The sequence below is a fragment of the Danio rerio genome, chromosome 17 (assembly GCF_052040795.2).
Source record: "Danio rerio strain M-AB ecotype USA chromosome 17, GRCz13ab, whole genome shotgun sequence".
NCBI classification, from domain to species: Eukaryota; Metazoa; Chordata; class Actinopteri; order Cypriniformes; family Danionidae; genus Danio; species Danio rerio.
In genome coordinates, this window is record NC_141037.1 from 33834231 (window position 1) to 33859390 (window position 25160).

Here is a 25160-nt window from a genome sequence, read left to right on the forward strand (position 1 = left end):
CATCGTTAGTAAATTCAAACGTGAGCGTGAAACCTGGTGTACGCAAAGTTTTGTGCATACGCAGTGTTGATACATGAGGCCCTCATGAGGATACATGGAAACTTTAAAGAATCTTGTTCTAAATAACGGTCAAAAAACTCCAGCAAAGGGGTCAGCAGGGTTATATTTCTAACTCGTGTGAAAGGGTTACTCACCCGCATACTCGCCCAAGTCTTTACATATACCCCATTACCCCTTGCAGGCCAGGGAATACTCTTAAGACTGGGCTTACTCCCCTTTCTCCACTGAGAATCTGATAGAAAAAAAAATCTTCCTCCCAAACACATTACCTCTTGATGCACAATGGTTAAGAAGCCCAGACTCATGGCTGTACTGGGCACCCCTCAGTGAATGATGTGCACTCCTCAACCCCTTTGCCAATGGCTCATCTGATTCTGTGCACCTGGCAGTAAGGCCTCTATTCCTTTGCTCTCCCTCATCGCCATCATAATGGATGGCAGCAAGCCCTGGCATTCTGTGAATGACAGTGACCCCATCCATTCTTTTGTGGATGGCAGCCGTCCCTTCATACATTGGTGGATGGCAGCAAGTGGATCCGTCCCTCCCCCAACAAGCTTTTCCAGCTCCCTCCCAGCCCGCCATTAGAGACACTGCAATCCCAATCAACAGCTCTATGATATTGTTTATTTCTTCTTCCTCCTGTGATTTAGCACCAATGCAGCAAAGTTCAAATCTGAGAAAACAAGTGGGAACTGACAGACTATAAACTTAAACTGACAGATTAAACACAATTAAAGTAAGCAGCAAACCTGTCGGATGAATGCTGCTTCAATACAGCAACAAACTGTAAGTGCAATAGGCCTGGTTCTTTTTTGTCCATCACATCACTCCTCTTTTCTGGAGATCTCAATGGGACTTGAGACTTTTGTAGGACACCTGGGACATACGCACATAACTAGTCATTTCACCATCCAGTCTCTCAAACCTGCCCCAATTGTCACAAATACCAAATCATTCCTTACTCCCATCTCCTGAGAAGCACGAAAAAAATCCAGCTCCCTGAATAAACGACCACTTGTCTCTCCACTGGGTGAGAAACTCACACTATATACTATTTCAATGTGGTCATGTCATTGGCCCATAACCATTTCCTGCTTGTTATCAAACTATTTCAGAACTGTAATAAGAGGCATTTCAATCATAACTTGATGTTAAAGCAGCTCTCATAAAATTATTTATCACTATGTGTCTCTTTTTGGATTCTCTGAAGCTATAGAAATTTAAAATGTAAAACAGGAAATAAATTAGGACCATTGTTATTGTTTACATCCCTCAAAATGGTCTATATACACCGCTGGATGAATGTGGATGGATGAGTTTTGTTATTTGACAAAATATATATTTTATTTCACACTAAAGGGTGCAGCATTTTCAAAATAACAACATTTGTTCATTTCTAAGTTGACTTGATTTTGTTGGACAAATTGTGAAAATTGTATTCAATTATATTGAATTGTGAGTTGAGCGAATCGTTACATTACCACTCATATCAAAGGCCTATCTCTCCTCCAACATCTCTTGGCCACCACTTGTCATATACTGTATGCTATTTCTGTAGGATCAATGGATATGCCAGTAGGTGGTATGTGATTGATTGATTCATTCAACCGATTAACTCTGAAAACAACAGATTCAGCATTGATCATTCACTCTACCGCTTCTTTTAAAATGCTGATTTGTTAAGGAATACAACAAATGAGGCATTTATTCATTAACTAAAGTGATTAATTCATCAACAACAGGAAGTGAGACACAGATATACACATCTCACGTACTGCAGCAATCGTTGTAGACTCAAAAAATGCCTTTTGAAATCTAAATTTGTGATATGCAGTGTAAATAATAACATAAGCTCATACACACTTCATGGATGACAGGATGGTATACGTTCTTGAAGGACGACCTCTCCATACTGGTTTCTCTTTGAATTCATGCTCTACACACCAACAAACAAACAAACACAAAGGCAGATCTTCACATACGTACTGAAATATTCACACATTCCCATGAGCCTGAAAGTGGACCAAAGGAACTGGGATTTCCTGAGATCTTTCCACACTGTTACACACATGACAGATGCCACACAGAAAAAAAAAATTAATTAGGATATTTGTTTTTAAATTTGTATTTCTTGGTCTTGATTTATAGCTTTAAAAATGACTTCAAAACAACATAAATTTACCAGAGAAGCAACGATTTTGGTTTCAGAATATTACTCTTTTCTTAGCCCACTGGCAATTATTTTTCTTGTTTTATTTATGACCATAATCAACAAGAAAATTTTAGAAATGCCTGTTAAGATATGTTTTGTTCGTAGGAAACTTTATAGAGGAGGATCACATGAGGGTGTTCAGGGTGTTATAGTTATTGTAGGTATTATGTTAACATTTTGTAATAACATGTAAAGATGTGGATGTTTATTACACTATTTTAAATGCTCAGTTAGATTATCATCTATCCAATGAACAAGAATTCATAATGTGCATTGAAACCTACATTACATTAAACTGAGCTAAAACGTTAAGCTGAATTTTGTGTAACTTAAATAATTTAATTTTAAACATGGTTAACTGAATATAATAAGATAAAGTAAGAAAAACAATTATTTGGTTTATATACACTCACTGGCCACTTTATTAGGTCCACCTTACTGGTAGCGGGTTGAACCCCCTTTTGCTTTCTGAACTGCCTTAATCGTTCGTGGCATAGATTCAACAAGGTACCGGAGATATCCCTCAAAGATTTTGGTCTATATTGACATGATAGCATCACACAGGTGCTGCAGATTTGTCGGCTGCACATAAATGATGCGAATCTCCCGTTCCACCAGATCCCAAAGGTGTCCAATTGGATTGAGTTCTGGTGACAGTGGAGGCCATTTGAGTACACTGAACTTATTGTCATGTTTAAGAAACCAGTCTAAGATGATTTGTGCTTTATGACATGGCACGTTATCCTGCTAGAAATAGCCATCAGAAGATGTTACACTCTGGTCATAAAGGGATGGACATGGTCAGGAACAATACTCAGGCAAGCTGTGGCATTTACACGATGCTCAGTTGATACAAATGGGCCCAAAATGTGCCAAGGTAATATCTGCTCATTATTACACCACCAGCCTGAACCATTTCTACAAGGCAGGATGGATCCATGCTTTTATGTTGTTGGTGCCAAAGTCTGACCCTACCATCCGAATGTTGCAGCAGTAATTGAGACTCATCAGACCAGGCATTGTTTTTCCAATCTTCTTTTTTTCAAATTTTGTGAGCCTGTTCAAATTGTAGCTTCAGTTTCCTGCTCTTAGCTGACAGGAGTGACAACCGGCGCGGTCTTCTGCTGCTGTAGCCCATCCACCTCAAGGTTCGACGTTTTGTACATTCAGAGATGCTCGTTTGCAAACCTTGATTGTAACGAATGGTTATTTAATTTACTGTTGCCTTTCTATTAGCTCAAACCAGTATGGTCATTCTCTTCTGATCTCTGGCATCAACAAGGCATTTGCGCCAGCAGAGCTGCCGCTTACTGGATATTTTCTCTTTTTTTGGACAATTTTCTGTAAACCCCAAAGATGGCTGTGCGTGAAAATCCCAGTAGATCAGCAGTTTCTGAAATACTTAGTCACTTAAATCACCTTTCTTCTGCATTCTGATGCTCGGTTTGAACTACAGCAGATCTTCTTGACCATGTCTACATGCCAAATGCATTGAGTTGCTGTCGTGTGATTGGCTGATAAGAAGTTTGCATTAATGGGCAGTTAGACAGGAGTACCTAATAAAGTGGCCAGTAAGTGTATAATTTTCATAATAATAAATAGTCATATATATATATATATATATATATATATATATATATATTTTTTTTTTTTTTTTTTTTTTTTTTTTTTACTGTGTGCAAACCATTTTCTGATGTTGTGGGCTACAGTATATCCTTTTATCAAAACTGTCAAAATAATCACTGTGTGCTATATCCTTTTATCAAAATTGGGTCACTGGAACCATGTAATGCAAATGCAGATTAAGACTGCAATTATTGACAACTCATATCAGGCAATTTAGAATCAGTTGTTTCTCTGGAAGGCAATTGCTCCATTTATCATACACTTCGATCTTGGGAAATGTGCAGACCTTTCATTATCACAAACATCTGTAAATGTGATATCTTTTAAAAAAGAAGAAATGTGCATAATTGGTACTTCAGCACATTACCACAATAGCCTTAAAAAGCCCCTGTTCCTATACATTATGTCTGTGCACTTGTGTTAAGTACAACTGGGTGTTTAAGGGCATAGAGCTTTGACTCATAGACATCTCAGTGCACTCAGACAGTGAGAATATAGAAAAATATTTCTTTAGCCTGGAGGATTTCATCTTGTCCTTCATCCTCAACCATCCCCCATCTCATCCCGTTATGTGAATCTTGTGTTGTGAATCTTGGTGTGGAAAGCTAAATCAATTGGAGACACAGCAATGTGTGGAAATAGAATTAGGCCTTCAGACCAGCCATGTTCTCTGGTATGTGTGTCTGAGAGAGGTGGTTTAGTTTCTTTAATACTGGCGTCTGCTTTGGTAACACGCTTCAAACCAGAGAGAAAATAAGAGAGAGAAACTTGATAAAATAAACAAGATTACCACCTCAAAATGGAGAGAAAAAGCAGAAGAAAACCAGGTCTCGCTACTTTTTCAGCACCTGACACCACATATGTTGTGTTTTGAAGATGATACATGAAGTCAAAAATAGTGCTTTAAAAAAAAGTGTGTTAATTCACACCATTTAAGCCTCTGCTGCGGTTGTCACTTACGTGTCCGTTTTAGAGGCTGTTAGTGTCAGAAAGCGCAGTAATGGGCACTTTTAATTTCCCACAGAGCAATGAACTGTCTAATTAAAGGGGCCAAATGATGTTCAAGACCTCTTACACTTTCTCTCTCTTCCAACAAGACTTCACGCTTCCTCTTAAACCTTTCAGAGCTCAAATTTCCCCCTGACTTTCAGACTATTAGTCCGATATGGAGTCAATTAACAGCCTAATAGAATAGAGGACTGAAAGTTAAAACAAGTATTAATATGGCCATTTTGGAATCTGAAATTTATTTGAATATGTGCTTATACTGTGCGTTTTGGTACAGTGGTGATGTACTATGGTGATATTTAAAACAAAACACATGAGTTTCCTATGTTTTCCACTTAGGGATTCACATACACTGTAAAACAAATGCAGGGGTCCACACAATTACATCATGTTAACATAATAGTTTTGACAAATTGAACATAAAACATTAAGTTTTCCCCAAAAAACACAAAATAATTGTTAGAACAAGCAGCAAAAGTCATTTTTTTTGAGTGTAGAAACTTTGATTTCACACTTTAAAACAATAAAAAAATTACTACATTTATTTCCCCTTGTTCAAAGTGCATTTTAATGTGATTTTAGCACTTGTTTTTACACATGAAATTCATGAAAATATAATGAATGAGTAAAATGGCATGAAATAATAACCCAAAAAAGTGTACTGTACATATTGTAAGGCATAAATACACCATCTGGGAACATCTTTTTATGACAAAATATGACAGGGCCATTTTATAGCTAATAAACTGACACAAGCCTGCTTCTTAACTGTTTTTACATCAGTCATTTTGTCACCATTCTGCTGTCACAAACAAAGCCTGAGGTCTTTTGTTCTGTCAAAAGTCACTGTAACCTAAAAAATGGTGTGAAAAGGAGGAGTCATTAATCTTTTTTTCCTACCTTACGACATCTAATGAACAAGTGCATTCATCACTATTAACCCGAGTCTGCGAACAAACCTGTAATTAGATTGTTATCTGCATATAATGGAAATCAGCAGGCTGTGAAATTTCAGGGATCGATGGTCATTGATTTGTGTCATATCGGTCTACTGAGTGTATATATACAAACTAATTATAGGTGGACATTTTATATTACACATTTCTTCATTTATTTCTCAGAATGGATTAGCTTGTAAACTTAAGCCACCTGAGGTGGTCTTTTAATGAGTGTTTGATGTATTTAAACTCTGGGGGAATAAATAAACATTGCTGTGTGTGTAAGAGCTGGTCAGTGCTAATTATTTCCATTATACTGTACTGTTCTGTAGAGAATGTGATTTCCTTTCTGAAATTTGTAGATAGTATTTTTTGTTCATCTAAGCTGGTTTAATTTGAGCAAAAACACAACAAATAATCCATGTAAAAATGCTGTTTGCTGTAATTGCTCTATTTTAATATCTATCATTTATTTCTCTTATGGCAAATCTGATTTTTCGACATCATTACGTTAATCTATAAGTAGAGCTGATTAATATTTGGCTGGATATTTCTGTGGGAGCTGTGATACTGTCACAATCCCCAGCGATCTAATTAGGGGTGTGAATCTACACTGGTGTCACGTTTCAGTTCAGTTACGATTATCATGCCATCGATTCAGTTCAATTCGATATTTCAGTGCATCACAATGCTTTTCACAACAATTTGATATTTTGCTTAGCAACACAATAATTTTTGTATTAAAATTTCTAATTTATAAATATATTTAAATTATAGATATATGTACTGTACCTTTAGTTTGACCTGCTCAAAGAAAACACTCTTTTTTAATGTATCAAACAAAACTCAAGGACATGCACAAAAGACAACACAACCATTTAAAGCAAATAAACGGATATAAATATTATCCCGCTTGCGTTTAGAGGATTGTTGAGCAAGTTTTAAATGCCTTTTACTGATCATGCGCTCAACAGAAAGGGATGCGGTTGGCTCTGACGGTCATATGCTGATCATGCTGATCATATGCATATGCTCTGGCACTGTTCAGCAAACAGTGACATGGACACTGATGTTAAACGACTGCAGCGATCAGCTAATCCATTACAGACACTATGTGGTGCACTCACTCTGCAGATATGCTCCTGTCTGTATCCACAATTAACATTATTGTTGCAAGAGCTGAGAGAGGAGATAAAACGTTACCTCACGGACACGCCAGCAAATCAAAGGAGTCACAGAGAGTGAGAGGGAGCTGGGTTCTGTTGTACCTACTTCCTTGTCAGCGAAAGACTGTCCAGCAAACTCACAAGCAGCGAGTCACAGTTATCTGCTTTTTTGTCGTAGTTTTTAAGTAGTTGGAGCGCTTTAATTACTCGTGGCCTCCTCCCTCGCCATAGTAAGCTACTGCCATTCAACGCATATGTGATGAATGACGTCAGTACATAATAACCGGTTATGATTATTACTGTACATCACTGTGGTGCATCTATTAATCACTTAATTTTGAGACCCCGAGATCTAATCCTTGTAGTTCGCTGGTAAAATCGGAGATCGGTAAACATCTACAAATCTGCCATTATTTGGATTACATATCCAGTCATGCAAAGCTCACACGCACCTGTTTCAGTTTCCATTAATTACACACACACAGCCAGAAGATCGTTATGGACTTAGTACAAGGACTATTTAAACAGCACACACACACGCGCATTTGTGCCCAGTCTTGTTTAACTGTACTGTGACATTACAACATATTTTTGCCTTGCCTTGCCTTTTAGTTCCTGACCTTTGCCTTGTTTTTCTGTTTATTCTGCCTGCCGCCTGTAATGACCATATGCCTGTTTATGACTACGTCTTTTGGATTGTCTGCATATACCCATTTGCTCCTGTGTTGACTGTTGCCTGGCTCACCATTCTTGTTAATATATCCTGTATTTGGATCCGCACCTCTGTTGTCAGCATCCTTTCACATAACAGATGCATTTTCTCAATAAAAATGTACATTTTATTTGTTTGATTACTGTCACTTTTGATCAAATTAACGTTGAAAGAAATATTTAGATTTTGTCTGACACAAACTTTAAGGCTACAATAACCATTGCATCCAAATTGATATTTAGATACATTTACAAACCGCTTATTACAGCTCCAAAACAGCAAACTGAAAAAAAAATAAAAATTATATGAATATATAAAAAATATATATTAATAACAAATTTTTAAATTTTATTAATTTAATTTTTTTTTATGCATCTTTCTCTAAATCAGGAGGCATGTGAGGTAATTGCATTGAAAATTGCTACATGTTTTTTTCTAGTAACTAATACATTTGTTTAACATGTTAAATGTGTGTGTGTGGGGTGGGGGGTAGGTGGATACAGGCTACATAAGCACTTAACTTATTGAAGCAAGCAAATCTGTTTTAGACTGTGCACGATGCATGTTTCACCTCTTCACCTATCCGCTGTATACTAGGCTGGGATTTCAAGAAGATTGAGTTGAGGATTAGAGAAGCTCAGTGTTTCATATCTTAAGACACTGAGTCAAGATCTACTTCACACAAACATGAGCACGCACACACATAGAGGCACACACACACTCACAAAAACACACAGCACTGCTTTCTGGCCTTTTTAGTTGATCATGTTGCAAGTTGCACTTCTCTGCAGGGTTGTTCAAGGATGTCTTTATGAGTACTTGCATGCTTAAGATGCTGCCTGTGAAATGTTTATGTTGCCCAAAGACCTTTTTGTGGGTCACTGTGCCTGTGCTTCGTGAAGTAACTGTGGAGTTAATCTAGGACAACATCCATTATCTACTTCACTACATCATGTATTAAATAGGATTTTAATGGTTAAAGTAACCAGCAGTCTGTCAAGTATGTTAATAATTTCCTTATTAGCTGCAATACATTTTGAAATGAATGTATTAAATGCAAAAAAAATAAAAAATGGCATTTAGTATTATGTTGGAAAACTTCTAAGTCACTTTAAAATTCTAAGATGCAAACTGATTAAATTCTCAACTGCAACTTCAGACAGCATCTTTCGTGCAACTTTATACTGTATATTTCCTTGTGGCTTTACATCTGTTAAAGCAATCTTATTTATTGCAACTAAAATAAATTATTGATCAATTCCACTTGTTAAAACTATGTGTAAGATGAAAGAGAAGATGTCCGGAGTTTGGAAGTTTTTTTGAAATTAGTCTAGAGCAGAGATACAGAGAAACTTTGATTTGGCCCACCATCCTTTTTGAAAAGAGAGGGAGGATTATATACACTGTTTAGAGATTGTCTTTTCAAATCGTACGTAATCTTTTATTTGTTAATCAGATTTAGTTTAAATGTACCTGTACCTGATGGATAGAGGAAAATGCAGAGACTTTGGTGGACGAATGAAGGCAAAGGCAGATTCTGCTTGACTAGTATATTCAGCATGGAACTCCACTGTTATGTATTTATTGCATTAAGTTATCTTTTTAAAAGTTATACAGTATTAGTTAATGCAATAAGTATTATTATTTTTTATTTTTTAATATTATTAAATAAATTAGAAAATTATCCATGGCAAATTTAGTTTGGTATATTTACTTTCGGGGGCACTATGGTGGCGCAGTGGGATCACCTCATAGCAAGAAGGTCGCTGGTTCGAGCCCCGACTGGGTGAATTGGCATTTCTGTGTGGAGTTTGCATGTTTTCGCTGTGTTCGCATGGGATTCCTCTGGGTGTTCTGGTTTCCCTGCAGTCTAAAGGCATGCGGTACAGGTGAATTAAATTAGCTGAATTTGCTGTATTGTATGAATGCAAGAGTGTATGGGTGTTGTGTTGCGGCTGGAAGGGCATCGGCGGCGTAAAACATATGGTGGATAAGTTAGCGGTTCATTCCACTGTGGTGACACCAGATTAATAAAGGGACTAAGCCAAAGAGAAAATGAATGAATTTACATTCAGCCTATGGTTCATAATGATATTTGGTTTTTGGTCCTTTATATGAAAAAGTTTGGGCACTTCTGGTCTAGATTTTTTGACATCGATGTTCAACATAACCTCCTTCTCTGGATACAGGCTGGATCATTGATTATGTGAACCTTGGGATTAGAAGAAACAGATTGACTAACAAAAGTGTAGATGCTATTCATATTACAGTGTCTTATTGGGAAGTGTTCCCAGTTCCCCTGGTTGATGCAGACCAACAATCAAATTCAAATAAAAAAGATTTTGGGTTCATAAAGCAGTTTGTTTGTGTATGCTAGTGCAAAGAGACATGTCTTTCAAGTAGATTTAAACTGACAGAAGGTATCTCCCAAATTGTGCAGCATATGGATTTTTATAATTCTGCATCTCATTTAAAGGCTACTGTCCTCTGGACTCTTTTTGGTTGCTCTTACATACTGGATATTGATGCAGTCTTCTTCACTGAAATTAAATACACTGTGTTTTCTGCCTAAGCAACCCAGGGTGGCGAAATATAATTAGGTAATCTGGCAGTGGGCGTAGTTACACAGACCAATACAAAGACAGACATTCCGATATGGAATGCACATATATAAAGCAAAATAAACAGCCTCAGCATTCTTTTTCAGGTAAACAAGTATGTTCTTAGATATCTGCAAACATATTAATTTGCTTTAAAAGAGTCAAAAACTTGTCACCTTTAAACTTAAACTCACCTTTTATTAGCAGTAGTAAGTAAATTTCTATGTTTTTTCCAACATTTCCAACAATTTCCAACAATTTCTAATTTCTATATTTGTGTGTACATCTCTTTACATGCATAGTTTTGGGCTTCAATGGCAGTTTACATCGTCATAAACGTCTGAATGTGGTGTTAAACGCTCAAGGCCTGTTTCCTAGTGGACTTTTTTTGTGTGTGCCCACCCTAATTGGCATATTACAGCACGTTCATCCCTCCTTTTATGATTCACACTTCCCTGTGGACAAACTCCCACATTCCCTCGCTCATTGCTTTGTGGCACCGAGGGGAGACACGGCACATTTGGGATTGGGATTCGGATGGCTGTCACACCAGTTCATCCTTGAGAACATCAAAGCCTTTCAACCAGATGCTTTGAAGTTCCTTCCAAAAACAACAAGCCGCTCCTCTGCCGGCGTATGTGGATCCAATGGAGGAGAATGAGAAATGATGGACTGGTGTGCTGTCATTACCGAAGGATGGCCTAATGACATTAAACCAAAAATGGCCGGTTTTAGAGCAACTGTAGAGAGGCAGCAGCCTTGTTATTTCAGGAAGATGAGCTGGTTTGTTTTACTAATATGTAAGCCCAAGGTCTAAACCAGTCAGATTCATGAGACGAATTTGAAATTAAGTTTTGCCCCAGAATACCAACACTGGATCCGTTTTCGTGTCCTGATGTTCATTTGATGAATGTGTGTGTATATAAGAGCAATTATGGTATACACAAGCCCAAAGGAGAAATGTGAGGAGTTTGAGGTCTGTCAAGGTACAAGTGCTTGTGTGTGTGGTTAATTACAGCATATACTTCTGTTACAGAGTATTTCTTCACAGATAGAAACTGTAAAATGGGCTACAGCAAATAAACATCTTTTTAATTAAAAAAACAATATTATGGCAAGCTGTTCATAAGCTACAGTACATAAGGACTTATATGAAAAGTGAGTTCAAAGTTCAAAGTTATTTAAAAACAGTTTAAAAAATATTATTATTATTATTGTTATTATCATTATTTTATCTTTTAGTCAGCTGAATTTATATACATTTGAATTATTAATAAATAAATGAATAATGATAGATGCTTAAAATGGGCTACTAACTAATTATGTAAATTAACATGTTAAAAATTCAATTAAATTTAGCTTTATTTGAATAGTGCTTTTACACTGTAGATTGTGTCAAAGCAGCTTCATATAAATGGTCATAGTAACTGGATCTAAAAGGAAGCTAAAAAGAATTTGGTGTCTTGTTTTTGAAAGGTAAGGACGAGGACTCAAGGGCAGGAACTCAAACAGGTTTATTAATATGAAATGTCAAAAGTAATCAGATTACTAATTACTTTGAATTTACTTTTAAACCATATAAAATATACTTATAAAAAATACTAAATAAACTACAAAAGTTTAAGGACTTAAACAGTTGAATACTGTCATCATTTACTTGTTCCAAACCTTCTTGTCTTTCTTTTTTCAATAGAAAATAAAAAACTGGATGCCTGTAACCATTGAAATCCATAGTATGAAAAAGCACTGCAGTGTTTGGGTGTTCTGTGTCTGAGGTAATTATACCTAAATGTACATATTTCAAGATATGAAGCTGATTAGACAGTTCTTGTCACCTGACTTGTGGTTTTCAACAAGTGCGCCTGGGAAATGCGAGCGCAATATGCGCTCCCAATATATGCGCGCATGCAAAAGATGCAATATGTGAACGGCCCCATAAGGAGTTCTCTTCACATTCAGAAGAAACCTTCACTCCCAATCCTGCACTTTTTTTAAAATTTAGGCTGAGTTGGGCCGACGTGTTGGTGTTGAGTATTGTCATAGAATGCTTTCTGTTCTAGTGCTTAAACAAGTTGTGGGTCGAGTTAAAAGCAGTCAAAAGTTCCTTAAAGACTGGACATAGTCTGCATTTCACAGCAATATTTTTGTTTTTACGTTCAGTGAAATCAAAGTAATGTCTGTTTTCCACTTGAAGAAGCAACCGCTCTCGACAGCAACTTTTTCAGTTCGTATCCAGCAATTTAAAAGCTCATGCTTATTAACTGACACTGAAGTGAAAAACATTTAAAAAAGCTTTTTTTTTCTAAAAACTATATTTGTAACGAAAGTAGTGCAATTACATTGACTTTAATAACTGTAATCAATTTACACAAATTTAAAATGTAATTCGTTAATATACTGCGTTCCTTAAAAATGTAGTTAGAAAACAGTAATGCGTTACTGTGGAACACGTTACACACAACTCTGCACATGACACAAAGAAACAACACAAGCCATGTGCTCGCATAACAGCTAAAACTTGCAGGCAATGGGAGAACCCATTAACTGTGTGTTCACATGAAATTAATACTTTACAAACTGTATTTCCCATAAACCTAACCCTACAAGATGATGTGCTGCAGTTCAAACCGAGTGTCAGAATGGAGAAGAACGTGGCATGGTTGGCTGGTCTAAGTATTTCAGAAACTGCTGATCTACTGGGTCTTTCACACACAACCATCTCTATAGTTTACAGAGAATGGTCCGAAAAAGAGAAAACATTTAGTGAGTTTCACATCCAATTTTTCAAAAAAAAATTTAAAAAAAAAAAATAATAAAATAATAATAATAATAATAGTAATAATTCTGTTGGATTTATAAGCCTTTGAAAAATGGGTACATGGGTTATGTCTTTATACTTCACCTTCTTGTAATACCTACGTCCTACACATGTCATTACACACACACATACTCACACAAACTTCAGCTTATGTTGTTGAGGTGATTACATTTGGATTTCATCATGTCAGCATCATGTCACATATCACTCTCTCGTCTCTTTCAGGGATGTCTGGCCAGAGTTTGGCATTGCAACATATCAACACACACACACACACACACACACACACACACACACACACACACACACTTTCTGATTGTTCACTCATGCACATACATTCAACCAAGACATGCTTTCCACTAGCACTTTCCACTTTATTTTTTCATTTGGTGTTCAAAATGATGGTTCAAACTAAAAAATTAACAACTGTAGAAATATTTAGCAATATCGAATTGAATGTCTGATTTCCTTAATTACCTAAAATACATTGTAACTTTTTTTGTGATTGCAAACAGAAGACTGACATTTAGGAAAATGTATTTCCTTTTGAGGTGTCAGATTTGTATATTTTATTGTGTTAATGGCTGTGCAGTATCTTTAGGTGGGTCATGATTTGATCTGTTGAATTTTTTTGATCACTCTCTGCACAGTGTCCCACTTTTCCTGTTTATGTGCATTTCCAAAAAGCAAGTTCACTGTTTTGACACACTTCCATAATCTTCTCTGCAAATTTAGGGCATTAAACAAGATGAATTTGTTTTGCATTCGGTGGTGAAATCTAACTTTAAGAGAGTTATATACATATTTTATGGTCTCTTAAACTACAAACTATTCTCCTTCGAAAAAAGTGACTTTTTGAAGGAGTAGAGTCTGATGCAATGCTGAATGGATTTTCTCTGTGTTTATGTGTGTGTGTGTTTTCTTTTCTAGTGGACTGTTTGCCAGCCATTACACTGAGACACATTACGGGGAAGATGGACAAACTGTTACAAGCACTCACAACTCTACGGTACGTTAAACAGTCTCACACACACACATTTATTTTCTGGTACAAACACATCACAGAAACATTATGGCCTGGCTATTAATTGTAGGCCCATTTCAAATACTAGGAACGGGTTTTTAAGCTAACTTGTTATACATCTACAAAATTTGGTCATCATTTATTCACACTTACAAGCACGATTGTCTTCTTCAGAATAAAAATGAGACATTTACAGTATATACAGTAAGTTTACACAATAACAGTTCTCTAAAAACAAAGATTTCCTCTAGCATTTAGTGTTTGTGCATAAACGCCAGTGCTGTCAAAACAATCCCCATTCACACAAATTCACAATAATGTGTTTTAGACATTTCAAGCTGCCTTAGGTGCTGTTCAAACTGAATGGTTTTTTTTCTAATCTAATGCACTACTTTTCCATTGTTTTTCTATGTAAACATGAGCTTGATGGAGGTAAATGATCATTATGCTCCTGTCTTGCATCTTTTGAACATTTTCAAGATGCTGAGTCAAGGTAAAATAATTACAAATAAAATGTTTAAAAATCTTCCAAAGCTCGACTGGCTGGCTAGTGCACTTGGATTCTGTGAAAGGCCGTTTTCCCGGATAGCTGATTTATCTTGCTGTGATGTGATGTTGACACGTGGACAGTATGTTGACATTATTGTCAGGCCTGATTTAAATTGTCTACTGGGTCTTTTGTACTTTTATAATTAGACCAGTGCTAAGAACCATAACTGACAGCTTTGACAACATGTTGCCACCCCTCTCTTCCCAATCACACATGTGTAGGCTTCACTATATTATTCCTGTTGTGCATATTTAGCTCTTATTCATAATCGTTTAAGCCTGTCTAAATAACCACAAATGTCTTTTGTCTTCAAAGCAGTTTTAAATGATTAGTTCATCAAAACAGGTAAAAACAGCTTGACAAGGCTTTGGTGTGAGTGACAATTAAATATTTACTTGACTGACAGTCTTATTTTAGGTGGGGAAAATATTGTATGTAAATAAGTAAAACTGACAGGAATTGTCTGAATTATAGACAACAACAAAAAAAACTGAAGATTGATGCTTTGAATTAAAACTTTAGAGATTACCACTCTCCCAGGTCTCTGTCACTCCCCAGTTTTAATATTTTACTAAAAAAAAACATACATTAAATGGAAGCAAAATTTCAGCTCAACTGTCTTTTTACACCCTGGAAATGTATATAATTTCAAGCTAATAAAAAAGTCAATGAAAATCATTTTATTTTACTTTTTACTAAACAGTATATACAGTATATATACAGTAAAACAGTATAAAATTATATATATATATATATATATATATATATATATATATATATATATATATATATATATATATATATATATACTGAGAAATTGGCATTTTATACTGTATATATAGATTCTCCTGACACTTTATTAGGTACACCTGTTTCCAATCAGCCAATCACATGGCAGCAACTCAATGCATTTAGGCTTGTAGATGTGGGCTGTTTCTCAATTGCAAGAATGCAGAGAATGGACTTGCGTTCTTGTGGAGACCGGTCTTGCCAGGTGTCCTCGGAACTCAGGAGACCGCGAGGACAGAGAATGCGTCCTCTGAGAAATGAGATGCTGCGTTCTTCCTTATGGTCACATGACCTTCATGCGTTTTAAATGGTAAATTATTTAAACATACAGCATTCATACAGCGATTTATTGTTTTTTCCCTTTACAATATATAAACTTTGCATGAAAACATTATAAATATACTTTGCACAATATAAATAAATAAATATAAAACAGATTTTAATACAAATTTCAGCAAACAAACACTCTTAATGTGTTTATTCCTTTATTAAGATGTTCATGGTAATGTTTGCTTTCACCGTTTCATTTAGGGAAACTCCTGAGGTAAATAATTTATATCTCTGAACCTTAATAATAAATATAAATAAAATGCTGCGCTTCCCACCTCCAGTCGCAATGACTTCTGGGACTTCCAGAGCAAGTTCGGTGCTCAAGTCTGCATCAATGCGTCCTCGACACCAAGAACACATCCGGGAAGTTTCACGCGTCCTCTGTTCTTGCGGTCTTGAGTATTGGAACTGAACTTTGGCGGCTGATGATAACAATACATGAGAACACGAGGACGCAAGACCGCTGAAGAACACATGTTGAGAAACAGCTGTGGTCAAGACGATCTGCTGCAGTTCACACCGAAAATCAGAATGGAGAAGAAAGGTGATTTAAGTGACTTTAAATGTGGCATGGTTGGTGGTGTGACCACAGTGTACTTATCTTCTGATGGTTACGTCTGGCAGGATAACAAGCCATGTCATAAAGCGTGAATCATTTCTTGATTATGACAATGAGTTCACTGTACTCAAATAGCTTTCAGGTTCCAAATCTCAATGCAATTGAACACCTTTGGGATGTGGTGGAATGGGAGATTCGCATCATGGACAAATCTGCAGCAACTGCATGATGCTATCATGTCAATATGGACCAAAATCTCTGAGGAACAAAAGATTAAGGCAGTTCTGAAGGCAAAAGGGGGTCCAACCCAGTACTAGTAAGGTGTACCTAATAAAGTGGCTGTTGAGTGTATAGGCTGTGTGTGAACTGTCATCCAAGGCAGACACATAAATAAAAAAGCAGCCTTGTTTTTTTTTCTCTGCTGATCCTTCAAAAATCAGGACATTAGAAAAGAAAAATGTCCTGCTTTTACTAATATAAGTCTCAAACTTCACTTTTCTGGCCTAGTGTATTATTTAACAGGGCCATTAGCTAGTGAGTCATTATTTTTAGCTCTAGCTGTTTTGATATCCTCCATCTATGACTGTTTCTGGTACTTTTACTGCTATTCTTGGTCTGTTAAATTTTAAAGATGTGGAAATGGCAGCCACAAGAATGGACTCAAAGAGCTGAGTGTGGATGCGAAGGATTTCGTCCATCAGTCATTGATTGGTTTTGACAGAGTGCTGTGTTTTTGAATAGTTTTGTCTGTCTGTGTGTGAGTGTGAGAACATTTGTGTGAGTCATGGCAGTTTAGTCGGTCCAGCCTGTGAGTACCAATTGGTATTTCCACACGAAGGGTCTTTGGGGGCTTGTGCCAGCCATAACAGGAGAGAATAGTTTCACTGTAAAATAGATTAGCAGACACTGCTGTAGTGGCACCGCAGTGTGTGGGTTTTCATCAGCAAGCAGCTGCTTTAAGATGACTTCTGCTACGTGGCACTACTGTAAGCTGTGCTGCATGATCCCATCAGACCAACAGTATCTTGCACCTGAAAAGGATTTCAATTCCAGTTGGTCAATGATCCGATTTTATGGCTAATTGCTTTTGCAAATAACCCCACTTTAACCTGAACTGTTGGCTTGAATTCAGGTTTGACATATGGTTGTTGGGTCTATGACATTGTGCTTTTTATTTTTGTCTGGATTCATTTCAAAATAGGTGGAAAGAGCAATTCATACAGTCGTGGCCAAATGTGGTGTCAAGCCTACAATAAATAAATAAATAAATAAATAAATAAATATATATATATATATATATATATATATATATATATATATATATATATATATATATATGTATATGTATATATATATGTATATATATATATGTATATGTATATATATATGTATATATATATATATATATATATATATATATATATATATATATATATATATATATATGTGTATATATGTGTATATATGTGTATATATGTATATATATGTATATATATATATATATATATATATATATATATATATATATATATATATATATATATATGTATATATGTATATATATATATGTATATATGTATATATGTATATATATATATATATATATATATATATATATATATATATATATATATATATATACATACATATATATATATATACATATATGTACATATATATGTATACACAGTGTATGTTTTTTTACCTTTATTTAAACATGTGCGTTCATCTAAGCTGCTAATCAAATACAATAGAGAATCATTTATTCATTTTCCTTCAGCTTTTTTTCATAAGGGGTCGACACAGCGGAATGAACCGCCAACTTATCCAACATATGTTTTACACAGTAGAGACCCTTCCAGCTGCAACCCATTACTGGGAATCATCTATACACACTCAGACACACAAATACCCTACGGCCAATTTAGTTTATTTATTTCACCTATACCGCATGTCTTTGAACTATGGGAGAAACCGGAGCACCCAGAGGAAACCCCCACCAACACGAGGAGAACATGCAAACTCCACACAGAAATGCCAACTGACCTAGCCGGGACTCGAACCAGCAATCTTCTTGCTGTGAGGCGACAGTGCTAACCACTGAGCCACCGTGTCATCAATAGAGAACCAGTTAAATATTGATAATTAGGGGTGTGTCAACATATTGACCGCTTATATCAGGGGTGTCCAAACTCAGTTCTGGAGGGCCAGTGTTCTGCATATTTTTTTTTCAAATTAGACACTAAACTAAACAAGCTCTTTCTGAGTACACTAGAAACGTCCAAGGAGGTCTGTTAAAGGAAGTTGGAGCTAAACTATGCTGGACACCAGCCCTCCAGGACCGTGTTTGGACACCCCTGTCTTATATTTTTTGGCTGAAGTGGATTTATTTAAAAACTATTGGCATACTGTATCTATCAGCAAAAATATGAAAAAAGGCTGATAACGATGGCTAAAAATTACATAGAGGCAATGAGTTCAATTACTTTTTGATTATTCTTTGTTTTTCATAGAAAAAAAATCATTAAATACTTTTAAAAAACTAAGTATAATGTGTACAAAATATCAGACCTATAGGTAGATAATTTGTGCTTCGGAAAAGCAATTGGTGTTCGCCATGATCAATTGTTGGCACAAAACCATTGGTTAGTTTGGGCTGAAACATCTGGGCTTTAGTGAGTCAACATTTTTCTAGACCAGCAATTTATAACTGCACACAGCAATATGGCTGGCTTTATTTGTAAATGTATTAAATGCTTTAAAATGGTCATATTGTAATTCTATTGGAGATGACATGGTGGCTCAGTGGTTAGCACAGTCACCTCACAGCAAGAAGGTTTCTGGTTCAAGTCACAGCTGGATCAGTTGGCATTTCTGTGTGGAGTTTGCATGTTTTCCCCCGTGTTTGTGTCTGTTTCCTCTGGGTGCTCCTATTTCCTCCACAGTCCAAAGACATGTACTATTGGTGAATTGAATAAACTAAATTAGTTGTAGTGTATGTGTGAATGTGAGAGTGTACGATTGTTTGCAGCTGGAAGGACATCCGCTGTGTAAAACGTATGCTGGATAAGTTGGCGGTTTATTCCACTGTGGTGATCCCTTAGGGACTAACCCAAAAAAATTAATAGTTCTATTGTCTTAAGATGTACCTCTCTTAAATATCAGACAGTCAAATGTTAATAGATCAAATAATAGAAACAAAATAGATCAAATCCATATTCGATAAATTTAATTCAATAGAGTAGTAGGTAGTGCTGTCGCCTCACAGCAAGAAGAAGATTCGAGCCTCGGCTCAGTTGGCGTTTCTATGTGGAGTTTGCATGTTCTCCCTGCCTTCGTGTGGGTTTCCTCCGGGTGCTCCGGTTTCCCCCACAGTCCAAAGACATGCGGTACAGGGGAATTGGGTAGGCAAAATTTTCCGTAGTGTATGAGTGTGTGTGTGGGTGTTTCCCAGAGATGGGTTGCAGCTAGAAGGGCATCCGCTGCGTCAAAACTTGCTGGATAAGTTAGCGGTTCATTCCGCTGTGGCGACCCCGGATTAATAAAGGGACTAAGCTGACAAGAAAATAATTGAATAAACAATTAGCTATTAAATAGTTATGTATGCAATTGACCATTATCAGTATCAGAATCAGCCAAATGTTTTATTTATTTTTTTTTTTATTATCATTATTGACCAAAAAAAGAAAGAAAGAAAATGTTTAAAAAAATGTGAAATATCAGTTCATTCCAATTAATGGTGGATTGCAATGTATAATAAATATAAATAATGTAATAATCACTTTATATATTGTGTGCTTTTAAGCTTTTTATGTATTTTTGCAGAGTTATGTTTATATAATAGATAATTCCATCAATTAAATAACTTTAAGCTTTTCACAATATAACATGATCCTCAACTTGTTGGGTAATTAAATAATGTCATCAAAATATTGAACAAATGCCCATGCCTGAATATTAGTTTTGCCTAATCTTCTGTTTCCCATTCAGAAGTATGCAAGTTTTCTTTTGCGCACACTATACTGTACATGTACATTTATGATACAGTATAAGAGGACAACATTAGATAAAAAGTAATATTAGTATGTTTCAAGAAGCAAATAAAACAACATGACACATTTCTGAGAAATGCATTTCTAAGAAATTAGTACATGTGCCTTGATGTATATTTTTAAGTGTTTTCCCTCTTTTTCTTTGTGTAGATGAATTGCTATTACCATGGAGAAGTACAAGGATACGTACACTCTGAAGTCACTCTTAGTACTTGCTCTGGTATCAGGTAAGCACAGTATCACCCTATAATGTCTCTGTATCCTATTATGTATTGGCAGTAACGTCAACCATATTGAATTCTAATTTTCAAAGTCATTAAAACTCCTTAAACAAGTAGTTTAAAGCATGTGTGCTTCAATCCGGAAAGCCATTATAGACCTTAAGTTGTCAAACATTTATTGCTGTGATTTTCTTTCCAGTGGACTTCACAACTCTTCCTACATGAAGGTTCATTTAGAGACTATAAAACCGTGAGATTAAACATCAATAAAAAGCTTTAGTATCATCCCATGCTCCATTGTCTTGAAGATAAGACTGAAAACGTTTATTAAGTCATGAAATACGTTGGTGAAATAATTAGAAGGAGCATTTGGTTACAGTAAATTTGTCGTAAAGGCACAACTTTTACGACCAAGTAGGTAAAGATGAATTTAGATCGAACAGAACGTTCGAGGTTACTAAAGTAACCCTTCGTTCCCCGAGGAGGGGAACGGAAGCACTATAAGTGGATTTGATTGTAAAATCCACGCATTGGGAGGTTCGGTTCAGAAGCTACTCGTCTGAAAGAGTATTGAACGGGCCAATTAAGAATGAATTGGCAGCGCAAGCCTGCGCAGGTGAGCGGCATAAGCAATCAACTGAGTATATAGGCTCACCTGGCGCCAGCAGACGCTATCCTTTTTAAGCTGAAGAGACTTTCAACAGCTAAGGGACAGTCATTATGGCGACGGAGTATAGTGCTTCCGTTCCCCTCCTCGGGGAACGAAGGGTTACTTTAGTAACCTCGAACGTTCCCCTTCGGGGGGAACTTCAGCACTATAAGTGGATTTGATTGTAAAATCCACGCATTGGGAGCCCATTGAAAGCGCCATGATGACTGCACCTTACCAACACCCCCGATGAGGAGATAGTCAAGCAAGCGTGACGCACCCACATCATGGGGGGCGCGGTCCTCCAACGTGTCCCTGGCCCTAATTTATCCTACTTCAACAGAAGTTTTACGGATTTAGATATATTTTTTGGGAAGTCGTGAGCATCTAGATAATTCTAGGAAATACGACAGTACGTTGGGAAGCGTACAATCCCGATAGGGAGGACGCTGCGGAGGCCATCCGTTACCCCAGGGGGGGATAGATGGCAGAATTTACATATGGACTAGCCCTAAAAAGGGGGAGTACACATAGCAAAAGAGTGGTTAGCGAGGAGGGAAGACACGGGTCCGCCCAGGGGGGGGGACTTAACCGTGGCGGAATAAGCATATGGGATCGCCTAGTGGGGATCGCGCATAGCAGGCACCTTTACCCAAAACGCGGGCTGACCAGCGGGCAGACCTACAACGTAGTGGGCCAGCAAGTGACTCCTCCGCTTAGTCAGTGCTGGAGGCCACGGAGGAATCTGCAGGGCTCACCTGACGGGGAACTTTACTGACAGATAAAAAGGCGCACGTATCTCTGTGTTAGGGAAAATGGCGCAGCAAGCGTGTTTCAACACCCTACCGAATTGTTTCCTCAATCACCAAGGGTTACCTAATACCCTTGAGGAAACCGGCTCTACTCGCAGATTGTAAAACCTTGCAAATGTGTTGGGTGTCACCCAGCCCGCAGCTCTACAGATGTCTGTTAGAGGGGCGCCGCGTGCGCGCGCTCGAGAGGATGCGAAGCTCCGAGTGGAGTGCGCACGCGCTCTTGGGGGACGCGGCTCATCTCGGCTCTGATAGTGAAAGAAAGGCATCCACAATCTAGTGGGAACTTATTTCGGTCCGGCACTTCCCTGCTGCCGACCGCTATAACAGACGAAGAGCTGCTCAGATGATCTAAACTCTGAGTGCGGTCCGGATAATACGCAAACTGGACAATAAAGAAGGGCTGGGTCTGCCTCCTCCGAGGGCAGCGCTTGCAGGCTCACTACCTCGTATTAAAACGGAGTGGTAGGAACCTTGGGCACATATCGCGGGCGGGGTCTCAGGACGTGAGAGAAGCCAGCCCAATTACAGGCACGAGTCACTGACCGAAAAATGCCTCCGGGTCCCCGACCCTCTAATCGATATCAACGCGACCAGCAGAGCTGTCTTCAGGGACAGAAATATACTGAATCGAGGATCGAAGGGATCTGACGCGGCTTGTGTAGCGAGGGCGAGATCCTAAGAGGGCATGAGAGGGGGCGGGGTGGATTAATTCGCTTAACGCCCCTGAGGAACCGGATGATGAGGTTATGCGTTCCCACGGTGCTGCCAGCCACCGCGTTATGAGAGCGGAGATGGCAGCCACGTAACCTTGAGTGTGGAGGGCGACAGCCTGCTCTCCAACTTCTCTCGGCGTAAAGAAAGCACAACGCTGATCTGGCAAATTACGGGGGTCTTCTCAGCGAGAGACACACCATTCAGTGAATAGACTCCACGTCAGGGCATAGGCGCGCTCGGGGAGGGGGCTCTAGCCCGAGTGACGGTATTAGCCACCGCAATCGGAGGTTACCTAAGTCTTCCTCGCGTCTAAAAATCTCCAAAGATCGCGAGGGTGCCAGGTGGTGCCCTGTCCCTGAGAGAGTAGGTGCTCTCTCGAAGGGACTGCCAGGGGAGGGCTATCGCGAGGGAGAGCTCTGACATCCAGGTCCGGTTGAGCCAGAGGGGCGCAACCAGCAACCTGTTCCTCGTCCTCCCTGACCTTGCACAGTAACTGCGCGAGCAGGCTCACTGGGGGAAACGCGTATTTGCGCGTGCCCCGAGGCCAGCTGTAAGCCAGTGCATCCGTGCCGAGAGCACTCGGTCAGGGAAAGAACGACTGGCAATGAGCGATCTCGGGGGAAGCAACAGATCGATCTGGGCTTCCCCGAATCGCGCCCATATCAGCTGAACAGACTCGGGGTGGAGTCTTCATTCTCCAGGACGCAAGGCTGCCGTGAGAGCGCATCGGCTGCACGGTTGAGCTTGCCTGAATATGAATTGCGTGCAGCGATTTCAGCCGCGGATGACTCCAGAGGAGCAGACGGCGGGCGAGCTGAGACATGCGGCGAGAGCGCATACCCCCTATTTACGGCTGATATACGCCACCGCCGCCGTACTGTCCGTCCTGACCAGCACGTGTTGCCGCTCCAGCACCGGAAAAAACGGTGGAGAGCGAGGAACACTGCCAACAGCTCCAGGCGATATGCCAATGCAACTGGGTACCTTTCCACAGGTCCGCAGCCGCATGCCCGCAACGCACAGCCCCCCAGCCCGTGTTGGAAGCGTCTGCTGAAACGACAACAAGACTGGACGCCTGTTCTAGAGACACCCAGGCCTGTAGGAACGAGGGGTCGCTCCAAGGGCTGAGGGCGCGGCGACACAGCGCAGTAACAGAGACTCGGTGTGCGCGCGCGTGCCATGCGCGTCTGGGGACTCGATCGTGATCAGCCAGTGCTGAAGTGGTCTCATATAGAATAATCCGAGCGGCATGAAGCGGCTGCGGATGCCATATGCCCCAGGAGCCTCTGAAATAGTTTCAGTGTGACCACTATTTTACTGTCGAGCTCTCTCAGACAGTACAGCATCAGATGAGCGCGCTCTCCGGAGAGGCGCGCTGCCATGGTGACCGAGTCCAACTCCAGCCCGAGAGAAGAGATCCTCTGCACGGGGGCGAGTTTGCTCTTTTCTCGGTTGACCTGAAACCCCCACAGGTGGAAGTGCCAGAGCACTTTGTCTCTGTGCATAATCAATTGCTCCGAGAGAGGGCAAAAATCAGCCAGTCGTAAAGAAATCGAGTATGCAGATGCCCGCGAGCCGAAGGGGCGCTGAGGCACCCTCCGCGGGCTTGGTGAGGACCCGCGGAGACAGAGAGAGCCCGAAGGGGAGGGCTTTGTATTGCCAAGCTCGACCTTCAAACGCAAACCGCAGAAACTGACGGTGGCGAGGAAGAGTGGAGACATGGAAATACGCGTCCATCAGGTCTAATGCTGCAGACCAACCCAGAGGACGAACGCACCGGAGGATGCGCTTCTGCGTGAGCATTCTGAACGGCAGCTTGTGCAGGCAGCGGTTCAAAACGCGCAGATCTAGGATTGGCCGTGACCCACCGCTCTTTTTGGGCAGAATGAAGTGTGGGCTGTAAAACCCGCTCTCCATCTCGGCTGGAGGGAGCGGCTCGATTGCATCCTTCGCCAGGAGGACAGCAATCTCCTCTCGCAAGACAGGGGCGGACAGGGGGCTGACCCTGGTGAATACACACCCGTGACTTGGGGGGCCGTTTCGCGAACTGAATCGCATAGCCGAGTCTGATTGTGCGTATGAGCCACCGCGAAGAGCTGGCCCGCGCTAACCAGGCAGGCAGAGCTCTCGCTAATGGACTCATCGCTACAATCGCTGACGTACCAGCAGTGGGGCAGCGCGGAGTGGGTGTGCTGATCCGGGAAGCTCGCGGGTCCCACGGAAAAGCTGGAGGTGAGATATTTGCTCTCACTCCAAACCCGAGCTCCGGAGGGGAGGCTCGAGGGGTGGGAGAAAGGAGACCGTCCTCCCAGCGCTC

At 39.3% G+C, this 25160-nt stretch overlaps 1 protein-coding gene across 12 annotated transcripts in view; it reads left to right on the top strand.

The window, feature by feature from the left end:
* Positions 1-25160, top strand: part of adam12b (ADAM metallopeptidase domain 12b) — a 166797-nt gene that overhangs the window by 48236 nt on the left and 93401 nt on the right. For all 12 annotated transcript variants that reach the window (XM_087290706.1, XM_087290708.1, XM_087290707.1 and 9 more), the window contains 2 exons: positions 14071-14149; positions 20595-20671. In XM_087290706.1, the coding sequence (XP_087146832.1) occupies positions 20595-20671 (77 nt within the window). In that variant the 5' untranslated portion in view covers positions 14071-14149. The remainder of the gene's footprint in view (positions 1-14070; positions 14150-20594; positions 20672-25160) is intronic.